General features: G+C 45.2%; 1 protein-coding gene across 23 annotated transcripts in view; it reads left to right on the plus strand.

Moving 5' to 3' along the window:
- The first annotated feature begins 598 nt into the window (after nucleotides 1-598).
- The window catches only part of SAP130 (Sin3A associated protein 130), an 87,405-nt gene continuing 68,914 nt past the window's right edge, over nucleotides 599-19,089 (plus strand). For 7 of the 23 annotated variants that reach the window (XM_054477109.2, XM_054477120.2, XM_054477112.2 and 4 more), the window contains exons 1-7: nucleotides 599-748; nucleotides 2,388-2,505; nucleotides 10,814-11,049; nucleotides 12,182-12,340; nucleotides 13,819-13,930; nucleotides 15,472-15,596; nucleotides 16,630-16,754. In XM_054477109.2, the coding sequence (XP_054333084.1) occupies nucleotides 2,394-2,505; nucleotides 10,814-11,049; nucleotides 12,182-12,340; nucleotides 13,819-13,930; nucleotides 15,472-15,596; nucleotides 16,630-16,754 (869 nt within the window). In that variant the 5' untranslated portion in view covers nucleotides 599-748; nucleotides 2,388-2,393. Of the gene's footprint in view, nucleotides 749-1,350; nucleotides 1,601-2,387; nucleotides 2,506-10,813; nucleotides 11,050-12,181; nucleotides 12,341-13,818; nucleotides 13,931-15,471; nucleotides 15,597-16,629; nucleotides 16,755-19,089 lie in introns of those variants that run through there. The other 16 variants (XM_054477107.2, XM_054477116.2, XM_054477106.2 and 13 more) reach the window with 8 other exon arrangements.

Genomic DNA, 19,089 nt, shown 5'->3' on the forward strand with positions numbered 1-19,089 from the left:
CTTTATAATCCGGAAAGCGCGCGCAGGTGCGCCCCGGCCGCCCAGAGCCCTGCGCCCTGCCGGCCTGCTTTCACAGAGCCGCGCCCGCGTTGCGCCTGGCGGCTCCCGCCGCGCGTAGGCTGTGCCGACCGCGGTCCCCGGTGGGGACACCGAGTCCCACTCGCGGCATAGGGAGGCGGGCACCGTCACGACACTGGCCCAGCCCGCGGATCCCTTAGTAAGCCGCCGCAGTTGGCCTCCATTACCCTTTCCCGCGCCGCGCCTCTCCGCGGGGAAAATGAAACCCAGTGCCCTCAGGTTAAGGCACAGGGTGGGATCCACTGTATTCTCACTTAGCCAAGAGAAAAGGCAGAACCGACTTCAGACAGCAAAGGGGTGTGTTGCCCTGGCCGGGTCGCCTGCGGCCCCGCCCCGGCGCTCTCCACCTCCTTCGCGGCCCGCCCTCCTGGCTCCTGCGACTACATTTCCCAGAGGAAGCCGCGGCTCAGAAGGGCCGGCCCGTCCGCTCTCCCGCTCACGACCACCGACGACTGGCTGACTCGGCAGGGGGCGGGGCCTGCGCCAGCCAATAGACAGGAGGCTCGTTACGGCGGCGGAAGCAGCGGCGCTGGAGTGAGGGGTGGGGGGCAGAGTGCTAGCTCCCCGGCGGTGGCTGCGGGTCCGGAGCCTGGGGACGTCGGCCCCACAGACAGAGAGCGCGCGGGAGCGAGCTCAAGGTGGCGCGGCGGCCACTGGGCGCAGCACCCAGGTAATGGCGGGACGGCCACCCGGGAGGGAAGGGGAGGAGACGAGGGGGCGGGGCGGCCGAGCCGGGCTGCAGCGTCCGTCCCGTTGCGCGTCCCCGGGGAAGGGCAGAGGATCCTCGTCTCTTGCGGCTCGGACCGCGGCTCTTTCGCGAGCTGGGCACGGCGGTTGGGCCGGCGACAGGGGCTGGGTGTCCTGTGGCGAGGAAGGGAGAGGCACCGGGAGGGGTGGGCTGACCCGGGCGTGGGGGCGTGGCGGACGTGGGCCTTGGCGGGGAAGCAGAGCGGCCGGGGGAGCGCGGGCGGGCGGGCGGGCGGGCGGCCCAGGGAGTTTGGCTCCTGGAGCAGTTTAAAGTGACTCTCCACATCCGGGCCCTGCGCCCGCCGCTTTCAGACCCTGGCCGAGGCGGGGCCTCCCCGCTCCCCGCCCCCTTCGCCGGGGGCGCCTGTCTTCCTCTGCCATTGGCTCAGCCTCGAGGGGTTTGGGCTGCCCCTGCCAGGCTCGCGCCTGATTGGCTGGCAGTCGGCGGGAGGGTGGGGCGGGCTCTGAACGTGCAGGTCGCTGTGGATTGGTCCTGGGCCTCCACTGACTCGCCGGGCGTGGGGCCAATGGGCGGGCGGGGGAGGCAGGGGCAGGTTCGGGGGAAGAGGACTGCGAGCACAGCGGCGGCCGGGTGGCGGGGGTGAGTGGGGCCAGCGGGGCTGGACAGCGGCGGGCCCCGGGCGCCGCCGCCGCGATCCCTCCCCGCGCCCGCCAAGCACATCGCCGCCGCCGAGATGGGCCCTCCGCGGCACCCCCAGGCCGGCGAGATAGAAGCGGGCGGTGCGGGCGGCGGGCGGCGGCTACAGGTAAAGAGGTACAGTGCTCGTCTTGTGGTCGGGTCCCCAGATCGCCCGTCCGCACCCCCACCCCGGAGACGGGGGTCTCACACTCCGAGGTGTCTGGAAACTGGCATCCTCTGGTCTCAGCGGGGGCTTCGCGGTGGGGTGGGGTTGCGGGCGAATCAGGGAAGATCGCTTGGCTCCTGGGGGAAAAGTGGGGGGCGATTTTGGGGAAGATGGAGAAGGTGTAGGGTCCTCTGGCTCTGTGAGGGGGTCTGTGAAAGAGAAAGAAAAGGAAATCCGTAAATGGAGGCCTTTGCCGAAAAGCATTGGAGAATTCCTTTTGCATCAGGTCTGGATGTAAGATATCCGATCCTTTCTTAGGGCTGGATATCTTCCTCCGAATGTTCCTGTGACATACTAATCACAGTTCTGTTCACCTTGGTGTGAGATTTGAGTGTTTCAAAGAGACATGCCATTTTCCATAAAACTTTACACAGAGAAATACACATGCATTGTGGTAATACCTGTCATGTGACTCTTGTACAGGATTCAATGGTGATTTTTTTAGCATAGCAATCCACAAGTATTTATGGAGGGTCATAGTACCCGCCAGCTCCGTATAAACAATATTGGTAGAAAACTTAGGTGGTTTAGATAATGTCTGCATTTATATTGATCCCAAGTTATTGTTTTTAAATAAATGATACAGCATTTGCTTTTCCAAGGGACTATCTCATAGGTACTAAAGATGCTTTAATTTCTCAGTATTGATTCAGATCTCAGAATCTAGTAATAATCATATAACTGTATGTACTACAGGTGGAAATGAGTTCTCAACAGTTTCCTCGGTTAGGAGCCCCTTCTACAGGGCTGAGCCAGGCCCCTTCTCAGATTGCAAACAGTGGTTCTGCTGGATTGATAAACCCAGCTGCTACAGGTGAGATATGTAATATTCTAATATATTTCTTCCTACTTTAAGAATATTGCCAGTTTTCTAACTTAAAACTTAGCAGATTCTTCTAGGATTTTAGTAAATTCTTGTTTCTTGAATTTGAAGGAAGGGTATATTATTATTCTAATTTAAACAAGGTTTTTTTTCCTTCCTGTTTTAAGCATTTCGTTCACATAGAGTACACATGCAACTTACAGCAAAGCGTGCCTGTAAGAACTGTTTTTGAAATGCATTAATATATTCTTGTTTAATTAATGTCCAGGAGTATAGCATTAGTGCTGTGAGGGAGCTCAGAGGTGTTTAAGGAACAGATCTTGCCTTTTAGGAGTTTATTATCTAGGAAAAGAAGTGGAAAACAAAGGATATGCGGTTTCCCTATGGTGTCTGTGGGGGATTGTTTCCAGGACCCACCTCAGATACCAAAATCCATGATGCTCCACTTTCTGATGTAAAATGGTATAGTGTTTGCATATTACCTATACCTATCCTCCAGTATATTTTAAATCATCTCTAGATTACTTGTAATACCTACTACAACGTAAATGGTATGTAAATAGTTGTTATACTGTATTGCTAAGGGAATAATGACAAGAGAAAAAAGTCTGTATGTGCTTAGTGCAGATGCAACCAGGTTTTTTTCCCCCCCCTGAATATTTAACATCCAAAGTTGGTTGAATTCATATCAGGGAACCCATGGATACAGAGGGCTGATTGTATACACATAGATAAAACTTGGTTTTTAGTCTTATACCCTTTGAGTGGTAGAAATTAGTGGTTCTTAGTGATGGGTGTTTGGGGAGGTGATTTTTCCTCCAGGGGAGTACTTGGCAATATCTAAAGACAGTTTGGTTGTCACAACTAAAGAGTACTATTGGCATCTGATAGGTAGAGGCCAGGGATACTGCTTAACATCCTACAAGGTAATGGGAAGCCCCCCACAACAGAGAAGTAGCCAGTCCAGTCAGCAGTGCTGAAATTGAGGAATTCCTTCAAATACTCTTTTTCTCTATGTATTAAGTAAATATATGACACTGCAAAGTGAAATACATGCTTTTCTATTCCTTTTTTTTCACCACTCAATTCTGGTGTTCCTTATGGTAAATGATACCACTGTCTACTCATTGCTCAAACCAGTAGCTGAGGCTTTTTTTTTTTTTTTTTTTTTTTTTTTTTGCACAACAGGGTCTCACTCTGTCACTCAAGTAGGAGTACAGTGGCATAATCACGGCTCACTGCAGCCTCGATCTTTTGGGCTCCCCAGCTAATTTTATTTTATTTTATTTTATTTTTTATTTTTTAAATTTTTTTGAGACAGAGTGTCACTCTGTGGCCCAGGCTGGAGTGCAGTGGCGCGATCTTAGCTCACTGCAGTCTCTGCCTCCCGGGTTTAAGTGATTCTTGTGCCTCAGCCTCTGAGTAGCTGGGATTACAGGCATGCGCTACCATGCCTGGGTAATTTTTTTTTTTTTTTTGTATTTTTAGTAGAGACAGGGTTTCACCATGTTGGCCAGGCTGATCTCGGACTCCAGACCTCAGGTGATCCACCCTCCTTGGCCTCCCAAAGTGCTGGGATTACAGGCATGAGCCACCACACCCAGCCACATGTTCAGCTAATTTAAATTTTTTTGTAAAGAGGGGATTTCACAATGTTGCCCAAGCTGGTCTCAAACTCCTGGACTCAAGTAATCCTCCGTTCTCAGCCTCCCAAAGTGTTAGGATCACAGGTGTGAGTCACTGTCCTGGGCTGAAGGCATCTTTAATTGCTCTGCGTTTTCTTATGAGCTATGGCCCTTGTCTAATGTTCCAGCCTCATTTCTTACTATTTAGCCTTCCTCCTGCCAACTTAATTGTTTTTTTTTCCAATGGAGATGGAGTCTTGCTGTGTTGACCAGGCTTGTCTCAAACTCCTGGCCTCAAGGAATCCTCCCGCCTAGGCCTCCCAAAATTCTGGGATTACAGGTGTGAGCCACTTGCGTGGCCGCCAACTTAGTTTTTGTTATAAATTTATTTTAGTTCTCTTTAGACTTGAAGTGACTTTAAGCTACTTTATGACTCCTGCTTGATGGTATCTACTCATATTTCTAAATAAATGATTAAAAGGTTCCCAATTTCATGACTTTGGGACTTTGCACATTCTTTTCTTTTTGCCATAGTCTTCCTTCTTCCTTTCCATATACTTATTTGGCTAATTCCTTCTTTTTTCAGTTTTCAAGTTAGATGTTATTTTCTGTAGAAGAAAATTATTATTATTCTCTAGAAACAGAAGACTCTATCTTCCACAACAACTCAGGTAGAGAATCTAGAAATAGAACCAGATATATATAGCCAATTGATTTTTGATAAAAGTTCCTAAGTAATTCAATAGGGAAATGATAGTCTTCTTTTTTTTTTTTGAGATGGAGTCTCGCTCTCTCTCCCAGGCTGGAGTGCAGTAGCGTGATCTCGGTTCACTGCAAGCTCTGCCTCCCAGGTTCATGCCATTCTCCTGCCTCAGCCTCCTGAGTAGCTGGGACTACAGGCACCCGCCACCATGCCCGGCTAATTTTTTGTTTTTTTAGTAGAGACGGTGTTTCACTGTGTTAGCCAGGATAGTCTCGATCTCCTGACCTCTTGATCTGCCCGCCTCGGCCTCCCAAAGTGCTGAGATTACAGGCATGAGCCACTGCACCCGATAGTCTTTTCAGTAAAATAGTGCGGGAAGATCATAACATCATTATGGGGGAATAAAGGCTGGGTGCGGTAGGCTCATGCCTGTTATCCCAGCACCATGGGAGGCCAAGGCAGGTGGATCGCTTTGAGCTCAGGAGTTTGAGATAAGCCTGGGCAACATGGCAAATCTCCGTTTCTACAACAAATACAAAAATTAGCCGAGGCCAGGCTAATTTTACAGTGGCTCATGCCTGTAATCCTAGCACTTTGGGAGGCTGAGGTGGGCAGATCACCTGAGGCCGGGAGTTCGATACCAGCTTGGCCAACATGGTGAAACCTGTCTCTACTAAAAATACAAAAATTAGCTGGGCGTGGTGATGGGTGCCGGTAATCCCGGCTAATTGGGAGGCTGAGGCAGGACAATCACTTGAACTTGGGAGGCAGAGCTTGCAGTGAGCCAAGATTGTGCCACTGCACTTCAGCCTGGGCAACAGAGCAAGATTCCGTCTCAAAAAAAAAAAAATTAGGTGTGATGGCTCATGCCTGTAGTCCCAGCTACTTGAGAGGCTGAGGTGGGAGGATCACTTGAGCCTGGGAAGCAGAGGTTGCAGTGACCTGAGATCTTACCACTGCAATCCAGCCTGGGTGATGGAGTGAGATCCTGTCTCCAGGAAAAAAAAAAACAAACAAGAACTTATAACTCAGTAGTAAAAAGACAAACAACCTGATTTTTTTTAAGACGGGAAAATATTTGAGTAGATACAGAAGAGCTAGATAAGTGCCGAAGAAGCACATGAGAAGTTGCTCGCCATTATTAATCCTCAGGGCAGTGCAAATTAAAACCACTGTGAGAAACTACTGCACATCCAGTAGAAAGACTGAAATTACAAAGACTGACAATACCAAGTGTTGGTATGGTTGTAGCACAAATAGAACTCGTACTTTATTGTTGGGAATGCAAAATGGCTAGCCACTTCAAGAAACAATTTGGCAATATCTTATAAAATTAAATATACACTTACCACACCACTGAGCAATCTCATTCCATGGGTATTTATCAAAAGTAAATGAAAATGTATGTTTATACAAGGACTTATATTCACATGTTCGTAGAAACTGTATTCATAATAGCCAAAACAGGGTTCTCACCAAATGTGTATCAGATGGTGACTGGATAAGCAAATTGTTGTGTGTCCATCCATGCAGTGGAATACTACTTGGCAATAAAAAGGACCAGACTACCAATACACACAACATTATGGATAACCCTCAGTAACATTACACTAAGGAGAAAATCCAGATACATAGGACTACAGATGGTATGATTGTGTTATATGAAATTCCAGAAAAGACTATGCCGTAGTGACAGAAAGCAGATCAGTGGTTTCTGGAGAATAGAGGTTGTGGGGAGGGAATTGACTGCAAAGGGGTATGAATGAACTTACTGGAGTAACAGGAAATGATCTGTATCATGATTGTGTTATATGCCACTGTATACTTTTGCGAACATTTATCTAATGTTACACAAAGAATTAGTGAATTTTATATGTAAATTGTACCTCAGTAAAGCTAATTGATTAAAATGGACAAAAGATAAACATGCACTTCACTAAAGAAGATATATATGAATGGGCTGGGATCACATAAAAAGATGTTCAACATTACTAGTCATCATGGAAATGCTAATTAAAACTACAGTGAGACACACGCTACAATCCACTAGAATGGCTGTATATCAAGCATGAGTAAGGAAGAGGAGCAGCTGGAACTCCTGTATACTGCTATTGGGAACAGATAATGCTACAACCACTTTGGAAATGACTTCGGCAAAGTTAAACATATACTTAACCATTTGACCCAACCATTCTGCTCCTTGGTGTTACTGAGGATATTTGTAAAAAAATTATTGAACTTTTCTTGTAAACCAGTGGTGTTATTCTATGTAATTTATTCCCCAATAAAGAGGTTTTATAGATCAAAATTTTAAAAATTCTGAATGACCTGGGAGAAAAGTCAATATATAGTGAAAAAGAAAATGTGTATCAGTCTTTTCTTTCCTCTCTGTTTTTTTGGTTTTTTTTTTTGTTTTGTTTTTTTTGAGATGGAGTCCAGTCACCCAGGCTGGAGTGCAGTGGCACTATCTTGGCTCACTGCAACCTCCACCACCTGGGCTCAAGCAATTCTGATGCCTCCCGAGTAGCTGGGACTATAGGCACCCGCCACCATGCCCAGCTAATTTTTATATTTATATTTTATATTTATATTTTTAGTAGAGACAGGGTTTCACCATATTGGCCAGGCTGGTCTCAAACTCCTGACCTTGTGATCCGCCCGCCTTGGCCTCCCAAAGTGCTGGGATTACAGGCTTGAGCCACTGCGCCTGGCCACATCAGTCTTTTCATCCAGCACTTTTATTTTTAGAAATTTTTTCCTGACGAGATCACTGGACAAGATTGTTGATAAAAGCAAAAATTTGAAAATAACCTAAAAGCCCATCAATGATACGGTGATTTTAAAAGCTATAGTACATCTATACAATAGAATCCCATTTCACTTTTTTTTTTTTTTTTGAGACAGAGTCTTGTTTCATTGCCCAGGCTGGAGTGCACAGTCTTGGCTCGCTGCAACCTCTGCCTCCTGGGTTCAAGTGATTCTTCTGCCTCAGCCTCCCGAGTAGGTGGGATTACAGGCAGCCGCCATCATGCCCAGCTAATTTTTGTATTTTTGTGGAGACAGGGTTTCACCATGTTGGATGATGGTCTTGAACTCCTGGCCTCAGGTGATCCACCTGCCTCAGCCTCCCAAAGTGCTGGGATTATAGGCGTGAGCCACTGTGCCCGGCCCCATTTCACCTTTAAAAAATCATGCAGTATTCTCTACTCAGTAGTTCCGCTCCTAGGTATATATTGAGTAGAAGTGGTACATATGTTCACCAAAAGACATGTACAAGAACATTACTAGCACTATTCAAAATAGGAAAAAACTGAAAACTAAAGTGTCTCTTAAGAGTAAAATGGATAATTTGTACGTTACTCATGTGTCGTACTATATACAGCATTGAGAATAAAAGATCTACAGCTGTGTACCCTAATGTGGATGAATCTCATACCTGTAAGTGAAGGAGGCAAAGCACAATAGGGTGTATTTGTTATGAGTCTGTTTATGTAAAGTTCAAAAACAGACAATGCTAATCTATAGTGTTACAAGGTAGAAGATTGATTTCCTTGGGAGGATAGTGGCTAGAATAGAGCCAAACTAAGGGTCTCTGGGGGACCAATAATGTTTTCTATCTTGAGCTGGGTGCTATTTACTCAGGTTTATTCAGTTTATGAAAGTCCATTGAGCTGCACAGCTAACATTTGTGCACTTATCTTTATGAAAATCATACTTCAAGGAAAAAAAGTCAAATGAATAAAAACCCAAAATTTAAAAGAGGCGAGAACTGTCACCAAAACTTTAAGTGTTGGTGCCTTTGTGGGGTAAGTTTGGGGGCAACATTACTTTGTTTATGGTACTCCAAATAATTTAAATTCTCTACATAAGTAAATATTATCTTTATGCTCAGAAAAATTACTATTTTGGAAAAATTATAGACAAATATGAGTTAATATTTTTACAAGCTCTTCCTTTATTACATTAGTATTGTTCTCTGATTTTTTTTCCACTTAATTTTTTTTTTTGGACACAGAGTCTTGCTCTTGTCCCCCAGGCTGGAGTGCAGTGGCAGGATCTCCCAACCTCTGCCTCCTGGGCTCAAGCAATTCTCTGGCCTCAGCCTCCTGAGTATCTGGGATTACAGGTGTGCACCATCACACCTGGCTATTTTTTGTGTTTTTAGTAGAGACAGGGTTTCACCATGTTGGCCAGGCTGATCTCGAACTCCTGACCTCAAGTCATCTCCCCGCCTTGGCCTCCCAAAGTGCTGGGATTACAGGCGTGAGCCACCATGCCCGGCCTCCACTGAATTTTTAAATACTTATTTTTAAATAGGCCAGGTGCAGTGGCTCACACCTGTAATCTCAGCACTTTGGGAGGCCAGAGGTGGGAGGAACACTTGATCCCAGGTATTCAAGACCAGACCAGGCAACATAGTGGAACTCTGTCTTCATAAAAAAACAAAAGAATTAGCCAGGCGTGGGGCCGTGCGCCTGTAGTCTTAGCTGCTTGGGCAGCTTGAGGCAGAGGATCGCTTGAGTCCAGGAGTTTGAAGCTGCAGTAAGCTGATATCCTGCCACTGCGTTACAGCCTGGGAGACAGAGCGAGACCTTGTCTCAAAAAAAAATTTTTTTTTAATTAAAAAAAAATTTAAATAGATCATGTCTTCTGGTAGTCCAAAACACCAAAAGAAAAAGAGCATACAGTGGAAAATATCTCTCCTATCTCTGTCCCTCAATTTTGAAAAATTGTATGTTCTTAAAGTTAGGAACTATACTTAAAATATCTTTTTTTTTTTTTTGAGACGGAGCCTCACTCTGTTACCCGGGCAGGAGTGGCGCAGTCTCAGCTCACTGCAGCCTCCCATCTCCTAGGTTCAAGTGATTCTCCTGCCTCATCTTCCCTAGTAGCTGAGATTATAGGTGTGTACCACCACGCCTGGCTAATTTTTTTGAATTTTTAGTAGAGACGGGCGTTCACCATGTTGGTCAGGCTGGTCTGGAACTCCTGACCTCAAATGATCCGCCTGCCTTGGCTTCCCAAAGTGCTAGGATTACAGGCGTGAGCTGCTGTTCTCAGCTCCCCACCACCTTGGTTTTTTTTTTGAGACAGAGTCTCACTGTGTCATCCAAGCTGGAGTGCAGTGGCACAATCATGGCTTGGCTCACTGCAGCCTTGACCTCCCAGGGTTAAGTGATCCTCCTCCCTCTGCCTCCAATATGGCTGGGATTATGGGTGCATGCCACCATGCCCATTTAATTTTTAAATTTTTTACGAAGATTAACTCTTCCTGTGTTGCCAAGGCTGGTCTTGAACTCCTGAGTTCAAGGGATCTGCTTGCCTTGGCCTCTCAAAATGCTAGGATTGCAGGTGTGAGCCACTGCACCAGCCATACTTTTTTTTTTTTTTTTTTTTTTGGAGACAGTCTTCCTCTCTCGCCCAGGCTAGAGTGCAGTAGTGACGCAATCTTGGCTCACTGCAACCTCCGCCTTTTGGGCTCAGGCGATCCTCCCGCCTTAGCCTCCTAAGTAGCTGGGATTACACAAAAGGTGGTTTTTGGTTTTTTGGGTTTTTGTTGTTGTTGTTGTTTTGTATTGTTAGTAGAGATAGAGTTTTGCCATGTTGGCCAGCATAAAATATCTTTTTAATGTCAGGCTTTTATAACTTTTTAAGAGGATGTTTTAAATGAAATTGTCTTACATCCTGTATTGTACTTTTAACTATTTCGGCTCATTTTAGATGATTTTCAGGTAGTTTATTCATAAGGCTACACTATCCAGAATAAATTCTGTATTCCACAGTTGTGGCTCTTTTGTCTGATGTCCATCAGGAGAATCCAGTGCCCATATTGGCCTTGTTGAGAAAACCTCACAAGGAAATGGCCACTTTGTCTATCCTGAGATTTAACTTCAGGTGCTACTCTTGTCTGTGCTGCTATCTTACACTGGGAGACTGTGACATACTGTCTCACTCTTAATGTCTTTACTAGTCAATGATGAATCTGGTCGAGATGCTGAAGTCAGTGCCAGGGAGCACATGAGTTCCAGCGGCTCCCTCCAGTCCCGGGAGGAGAAGCAAGAGCCTGTTGTGGTAAGGCCCTATCCACAGGTGCAGATGTTGTCGACACACCATGCTGTCGCATCAGCCACACCTGTTGCAGTGACAGCCCCGCCAGCACACCTGACGCCAGCAGTGCCACTTTCATTTTCGGAGGGACTTATGAAGGTAATGGAGAGGGTTAAAACTTCACACTGAACCAGAGCTCAAGACTGGCTAATGTTTGTAACAATTTGTATAAAATCTTAGGCTGTATCTTAGGATCATATTTCATTTTTTCTTTATGACCTATGAGTTCAGCTCCTTTCTGTAACTCAGCCCTGATTTTCTGCAGTGCCTTGTCTTGTGCTGCTGGGCAGTTGGCATCATAGGATCTTTGCTGTTATCCATTTTGATATTGATATTATTCAACTTATGGGCATGTTAAATTAGAAACAATCTTGAAAGGACCCTCTTTTTTTTTTTTAAGCCGGTCAGATTTAGCAGTGGGGGCTTAATGACACTAATGTTTTGTTTCTGTTTTTGTTTGAGACAGAGTCTTTCTCTGTCATCCAGGCTGGAGTGCAGTGGTGCGATCTCAGCTCACTGCAACTTCCACCTCCAAGGTTCAAGCAGTTCTCTAGCCTCAGCCTCCCAAGTAGCTGGGATTACAGGTGCATGTCACTACACCTGGCTAATTTTTGTATTTTTAGTAGAGATGGGGTTTCACCATGTTGGCCAGGCTGGTCTCAAACTCCTGGCCTCAAGTGATCTGCCCGCCTTAGCTTCCCAGATTGCTGGGATTATGGGCGTGAGCCACTGTGCCCAGCTGACAGTAATGTTATAAGTTCAGATAACCCAGTACCATGGGACCAAGTGGAGTGGCACTCTTCTTTAAGGTTTATTTTAATAACTGGTTAATTTGGGGGTTTCTGAGAATATTGCCTGTGTATTACCTTGGGGTTATGTTTCCGTTACTGGGAGTTTTGTTCAATCCACCCAAACTTGGGAGGCAGCATCATGTAGAAGAAAGGGTGTGGGCTGTGAGCCATACAGCTCTGGGCTTTATTCCCAGTTCTGCTTCTTACTGTGTGTGTGGCTTTGAGCAAGTCTGTTAGCCTTGCTTTGTATGTTTCTTTATCTGTGAAATAGAAATGCTAGTACTTCAATGGAAACACTGTGAGGCTAATAGATAAAATGTATAAAGCTTATGGCATCTTTTCTGGCACTTTCCAGGTTCGATTTGTGTACTCTTAATTGTGGACTGAAATGCATCACCAGTATGAGGTCATTGATGTTTTGTGTGGTTTTCTGTTTGCAGCCGCCCCCGAAGCCCACCATGCCTAGCCGTCCCATTGCTCCTGCTCCACCTTCTACCCTGTCACTTCCCCCCAAGGTTCCAGGGCAGGTTACTGTTACCATGGAGAGTAGCATCCCTCAAGCTTCAGCCATTCCTGTGGCAACAATCAGTGGACAACAGGTTTTTCTTCCTTTTAATTTGCTGATTTTCGAACTGAAATGCCAAACTGTTGATCATGATTTTTTGAATGCCAGCAGTACATTAGTCACGGTAATAAAAAAAGATTAAACAGTCACTGATAGCTGCAAGTGAAGATAGTAGGTTTGAGAGAGAAGCATAACTGTAAAGGGAGTAGAAGCCAGTATCCATAGTGGTCATTTAGCCAGAATTTATTGAGCAGCTACTAGATGCTCGATTCGACCCTCAGTGTGATATATAAATCTAGGTAAAACAGTCTGTGTCCTTGAGGAGTCCAGAGTCCGGTTCATGTTTGGTTTTAGCGTCAAGAACAGCCTTCCGGGGGTAGGCAGTGCTGCTCTGTGGTTTCTCTGAGGAGAGCAGATGTGCATCTCTTGGGATAGGTTACCTCAAGCAGCTCTCTAGTTCCAAACTTTTTTTTTTTTTTTTGAGACAGAATCTCACGGTGTCACCCAGGCTGGAGTGCAGTGGTACAGTCTTGGCTCACTGCAACCTCCACGTCCTGTGTTCAAGCGATTCTCTTGCCTCAGCCTCCCGAGTAGCTGGGATTACAAGCGTGCGCCACCACGCCCAGCTACTTTTTTTATTTTAGTAGAGACAGGGTTTCACCGTGTTAGCCAGGCTGGTCTCCAACTCCTGACCTCAAATGATCCACCCGCCTCGGCTTCCCAAAGTGCTGGGATTACAGGCATGAGCCACCGCACCCAGCCTTAGTTGCAAACATTTATTTTGAAGTCTTCTGTTTTAAGTTTTTTTTGTGAAATTTTGCAATCGTACTCTGCTGTGTACTTGATTAATTAAATATTTTACATTTTTTACCTGGGGAAAAAAACTAAATCTAAAAACTTTTCCTTTCACATTTTTAAGGAAGATTTATATCCCAAAGAGGTGTACTGTGTTTTTTCCTTTTGTCATACTGCTGCGTACTCTCAGAAGTACCAGAACGCTTAGCTGAGAAGCCCTGAACTCTGTGGTTTGGGAGAATGTAAGGGACATTTCAGGGTTGAGCTGAAGAACTGGTAGGGGAGCACCTGTTGGATACTAACTGACATTTACTTAGAAACGACAAAGCTTAAAGAATGGATGGATGCAGTGGTATGTAAAGGAAATAGTGAGAATGGGAAAAAAAATAAGCATTTGGGCCAGGACAGAGAAAACAAGTGTGAAAGGTAATATCACAGATGAGAGTTTCTAAACGTAGATATCAAAGTATATTATCTGTTATTATGTGGGCCTGCAGCAGTTGTGGGGTCCTCATACTTCTCACATGCCTGTTAGCACAGTTCATTGTACGGTATGGCGTGTAAAAGTAGCTCAAGCTGAATGTCCTTAGCCCTTTCCCTTGGGATACTCGCTATCTAAAAGAAACAACCTGACCCACATTTGGAAGCAGGTGACTTCCTAGAGGCAATGGCTAAGACCAAACATGTAAAAATAACATTCTATCCTCTTTCTTTCAGGGCCATCCCAGTAACCTGCATCACATCATGACTACAAATGTGCAAATGTCTATCATCCGCAGCAATGCTCCTGGGCCCCCTCTTCACATTGGAGCTTCTCATTTACCTCGAGGTAACGACTTGCAAGTTTTGTTCAAACTCTCAAAATGCAGTAGTAGGTATACATTGGGTAAAATATATAACACAGAATGTATCTAGAATCATCTTGTTAAAGTTGCAGGACAACAGTCTGCAGAACCGTCAACCAAATAAACCTCTTTTATTGAAAAAGAAAAAAAGGCCAGGTGCTGTGGTTCATGTCTATAAACCCAACACTTTGGGAGGCTGAGGTGGTAGGTTCACTTGAGTCCAGGAATTTGAGACCAGCCTGGGCAACATGGCGAAACCCTGTCTCTACAAAAATACAAAAAATTAGCCAGGTGTGGTGGCATGCGTCTGTAGTCCCAGCTACTCAGGAGGCTGAGATGGGAGGATGGCTTGAGCTTGGGAGGCAGAGGTTGAAATGAGTTGAGATTGTGCTGCTGCGCTCCAGCCTGGGCGACAGAGTGAGAACCTGTCTCAAGAAAAAGAAAAAAAAATTGCAAGACAGTAGAAATAAACTTAGAGCAATCCATGTTTTTAGCATGGTTTAATATGTGCTTATTATAGTTGTATTATAAGTGTGTATATTTATGCAATTAAAATGTTTAATACGGTCTAAAATTGTCCTTTATATTGAGGAACTGCCCAAGCTTTGATAATCTCAACATGGTCTTTATTATTAGACTGCTTATCTGCAACATGGTCTTTATTTTTAATACATAAGTCACAAATATTAATACTGAATATTTTTAAAGTTCAATGATGATCTTTACTCAGTTTTTTAACTTACGTAACAATAAAATGATGATGATAATAATTATTTTTTGAGACGGGGTCTCACTGTGTTACCCAGGCTGGTCTCAGATTTCTTGGGCACAAGCGATCTTCCCACTTCAGCCTCCTGAGTAGCTGGGACTCCAGGTGTCAGCCACCACACTGGCTAAGATTAATTTACTTTTACACTTAACTTCTAATAGGTTGTGAGGTAATAAATGAGTTTTGACTAGAAATTTTTACCTTGTATTGGAGACTTTACAACAGTTGGAGTTTGTTAGCAAAATCAAGTTAGCAAACGCAAGACCAGGTTTGCTTGGTTATAGCATAACTCAGCGGTTCTCCAAATGTGGTTCACAGGCCCTTATGGGGGTCTGCAGGGTGAAAAGTGCAGGGTTAGGGTTAAGGTTAGAGTTTATAATGTGTCCCTTTCGCAATGTTGACGTCTGCTCTAATGGAACGAAGACTGGAAGGCAGAGTGCCCGAGCCCTCGTCAGAGCTGAGGCAGTGGCATCACACTGCTGTTCGCTGTGTGCTTTATGACTGTGCACACTTGCAGCTAACAGAAACAAAAAACAGCAGCTAGCTTCACTTAAGGTTGTCTGTGAAGAGGCAATATAAATTATTATTAAATCTCTTGAATACACATTTTCTTTGTTTTCTCTGTGATGAAATGGAAAGTATACATACCATACTCCAGCTCAATATTGACATGCTATCTGAGTTTTAGGAAACATACTGATTATTTTCCTAGGGAATATAACTAGAATAAATACAATAAACACTTTTTTTTTTCAGGTGCAGCTGCTGCTGCTGTGATGTCCAGTTCTAAAGTAACCACAGTCCTGAGGCCGACCTCACAGCTGCCAAATGCTGCTACTGCTCAGCCAGCAGTACAGCACATCATTCACCAACCAATCCAGGCACGTCGGAACCTGGGGTGCATTAAGGGCCTCATTGGAGTTATTCACTCTGCCAGGCACTAGGCATATCCTTGACCTCAGGGACTTTCATCTAGTTGCCAAGACATAGGGAAGTTTGAAAGATGCACAGTGTCATGTCACAAGCTGTAAGAATGCAGAGGAGGGATGGTGGGAAGCCTTCCTGTTGGAAAGGCTGTGCTCACGAGGAATCAGAGAAGTGAAGAGGAAGTGAAGGGGGAAATGAACAGTGGCAAGGAAGGGAGTGATGGTTGCAGACAGCAGTTAGTAAAGGCTAGCTAGGATTGAGGGATTTTAATTTGGAATGGGGGGATCTGTGGACTCCTAAAAGTTATGCATATATCTATGTATGTTCCAAGAACATGGTCCATGCCATTCAGCTTTTTTTTAAGGAAATCTATGACCTCATTAATACTGAAGTATAATATATTTGCAGGAAATATAGTATCTATAAATTGGGTTCTCTAGGATATGGAGTATAAACTAGACTTTATATACAGTAGAGAGCCACTGCGTTTTTTTGTTTGTTTGTTTTTGTTTTTTGAGACAGAGTCTCACTCTGTGGCCCAGGCTGAAGTGCAGTGGTGCAATTCCAGCTCACTGCAACCTCCGCTTCCTGGGTTCAAGCAATTCTCCTGCCTCAACCTCCTGAGTAGCTGGGATTACAGGCACGTGCCACCACACCTGGCTAATTTTTTTTGTATTTTTAGTCAAGACAGGGTTTTACTGTGTTAGCCAAGCTGGTCTTTTAACTCCTGACCTCAGTTGATCTGCCCACCTCAGCCTCCCGAAGTGCTGGGAATTACAGGCGTGAGCTACCATACCCAGCCTGGCTCTTGGTCTTATAACAACCTGTCTGAAAAGAGAATTCCTTAATTGGAATGGTGAGAATTTATTTTTACTTGGGCAGAAACATACTTACATCTGTAGGCTCAAGTTTCAAATTACACATTTAGTATTTGGCTTCCTATATTTTATTTTTGTTTTAAATGAACTGTTTTTTCTCTTTTGGTAGTCTCGGCCACCTGTGACCACCTCCAATGCCATCCCTCCTGCTGTGGTAGCAACTGTCTCAGCCACCAGAGCTCAGTCTCCAGTCATCACTACGACAGCGGCACATGCTACTGATTCAGCACTTAGGTATACACGGGGAGTATGAAGTTTGAACCTTCCTGCCATCCTCCTCCTTCACTCTTTTTTCTTTCGTTTCTTCATTTAAGTAAATATTTATTGAGTGGCTTTTTTTTATAATGAGCTATGTCGTGTTCTAAATCCTGGGGCTAAAGCTGTGAACAAAGAAATTCCTGCCCACACAGAGCTTCTGTTTTTACGGGCTGGAGACACAATAAATATGTAGCTTTTTAGATGGTGAAAAGTGCTTTAGAAAAAAATAAAAGGGATTGGGAGTGACAGAGTGGGTGGTGCAGGGGGCTTACAGTTTCATGTAATGTGGTCAGAGAGGGCTTTGTTGATAAGAATACATTTCAGTAGAAAATGAAAAGATACAATGAAGTGAGTGAGCCATATGGTTATCTGAGAGAAGAGTATTCTAGGCAGTGGGAACAGTAAGTGCAAAGGCTCTGAGACAGGATTGTGTTTGCCACTTATAAGGACCACCAACGAGGCCAAGGTGGCAAGAGTTAGGTTTGGGGAGGTAGCAGGGTCTCCAGATCACATAGGCCCTTAGGAGCCATGCTAAGGACGTGGACTCGGCTGGGGCATGATGGAAAGCCTTAGCGGAGTTTTTAGCAGAGCGATGTAATGATCTGAAGTTTCAGTTGGTTCAGCCTGGTTGCTGGATTGAATAGGCTCTGGAGAGGCCAAGTTAGAAGCAGAGATTGGGTAGAAGGGTATAGCCGGCATGTAGGAGAGGTGAAAATGGATGTAGAAAGACATGATTAGATTCTGGGTAGATTATTATTATTTTTTGGAGACAGGGTCTCGCTCTGTCGCCCAGGGTGGAGTATAGTGGCACGATCATGGCTCACTGCAGCCTCAAACTCTCAGGCTCAAGTGATCCTCTTGCCTCAGCCTCCCAAGTAGCTGGAACTTCAGATGTGCACCACCATGCCTAACTAATTTTTTTATTTTCTTGTAGAGACAGGTTCTCACTTTGTTGCCCAGGTTGGTCGTGAACTCCTGGGCTCAAGTAATCCTTGCGTCGCCCTAAGTGCTGGGATTACAGGTATGAGCCAGCCACCACGCCTGGCCCTGGGTAGATTTTGAAGGATAGAGTCAAGAAGATTTCTCAGGAGTCATTGGGGCAGGGGGTGGGGGTGTGGGAGTGTGAAAGAAGGAGAGGAGTCAGGATTATTTGCCAGTGCTAGTTGGCCTGTACACCTAACAGGGTGGAGGAGAGTGGGAGGTTTAGGAAAGGAGTTTTATACTTTGATTTTAGGCATTTTAAGATTGTGATGGCAAGATATAATGGCTCGTGCATGTAATCTCAGCACTTTGGGAGGCTGAAGCAGGAGGATCACTGGAGTCCAGGAGTTTGAGACCAGCCTGGGCAACATAGGGAGATCCCATGTCTTTAAAAAATAAAAAAATAGCCAGGCATGGTGGTGTGTACCTATGGTCCCAGCTACATGGGAAGCTGAGGTGGGAGGATGACTTTAGCCCTGGAGGTTGAGTCTATAGTGAGCTGTGATCGTGTCACTGCATTCCAGCTGGAGCAACAGGGTGAGACCCCATCTCCACCAAAAAAAAAAAAAAAAAAAACCGGAAAAGGATTTAGGCTAGGTGCAGTGGCTCGTGCCTGTAACCCCAGTGCTTTTGGAGGCCACGGTGGGAGAATCACTTGAGGCCAGGAATTCAAGACCAGCCTTAGCAACATACCAAGATCCCATTTCAACAAATTAAAAAAAAAAAAAAAGGATAAGCATTGTGGCATGTACCTATAGCCCTAGGTACTTGGAGACAGAGGTGGGAGGATCATGTGACCACGGGAGTTTGAGATTACTATGAGCTATGATTGTGCCACTACTCTCTAGCCTGGGCAACAGTGCGAGATCCTGTCTCTAAAAAAAAAGAAGCAAGAAAGATTTGTAGAGCCATACAGGGATAAAGTGTGGTTGATGAGGGATGATCTTAAAGGCTTTTTGTGAGTGACACAATCAGGGATGACATCATGCTGTTTTTCCTCATGATCTCCAAGTCACATTACAGGGAGGTTGGGGAGGGCAGTGATTCTTGCCATTGGTTATATTGAGGGAAGGGAGCCTTTGGCAATAGCGCAGACAAGAAGGGATTTACTGAATCAAAGCAAGGATAGTAGGTGTGGAGAGAGGAATTGTTAGAAGCTAGCGGGGCACCACTAGGACCTGTCAGCTGGAAGCAGGGCAGAGTGGCGAGGAAGGAAGAGGAATAGGAGATGCCTCTTTGATTTCCTCCTTACTTGTCCTAGTAAATGAAAAGGAAAACAAGGGAAGGAAAGCAGGTTTTAGAAAAGCTTGAGCTTTGGGATACTGAGTTT

The sequence above is a fragment of the Pongo pygmaeus genome, chromosome 11 (genome assembly GCF_028885625.2).
Source record: "Pongo pygmaeus isolate AG05252 chromosome 11, NHGRI_mPonPyg2-v2.0_pri, whole genome shotgun sequence".
Classification (NCBI taxonomy): domain Eukaryota; kingdom Metazoa; phylum Chordata; class Mammalia; order Primates; family Hominidae; genus Pongo; species Pongo pygmaeus.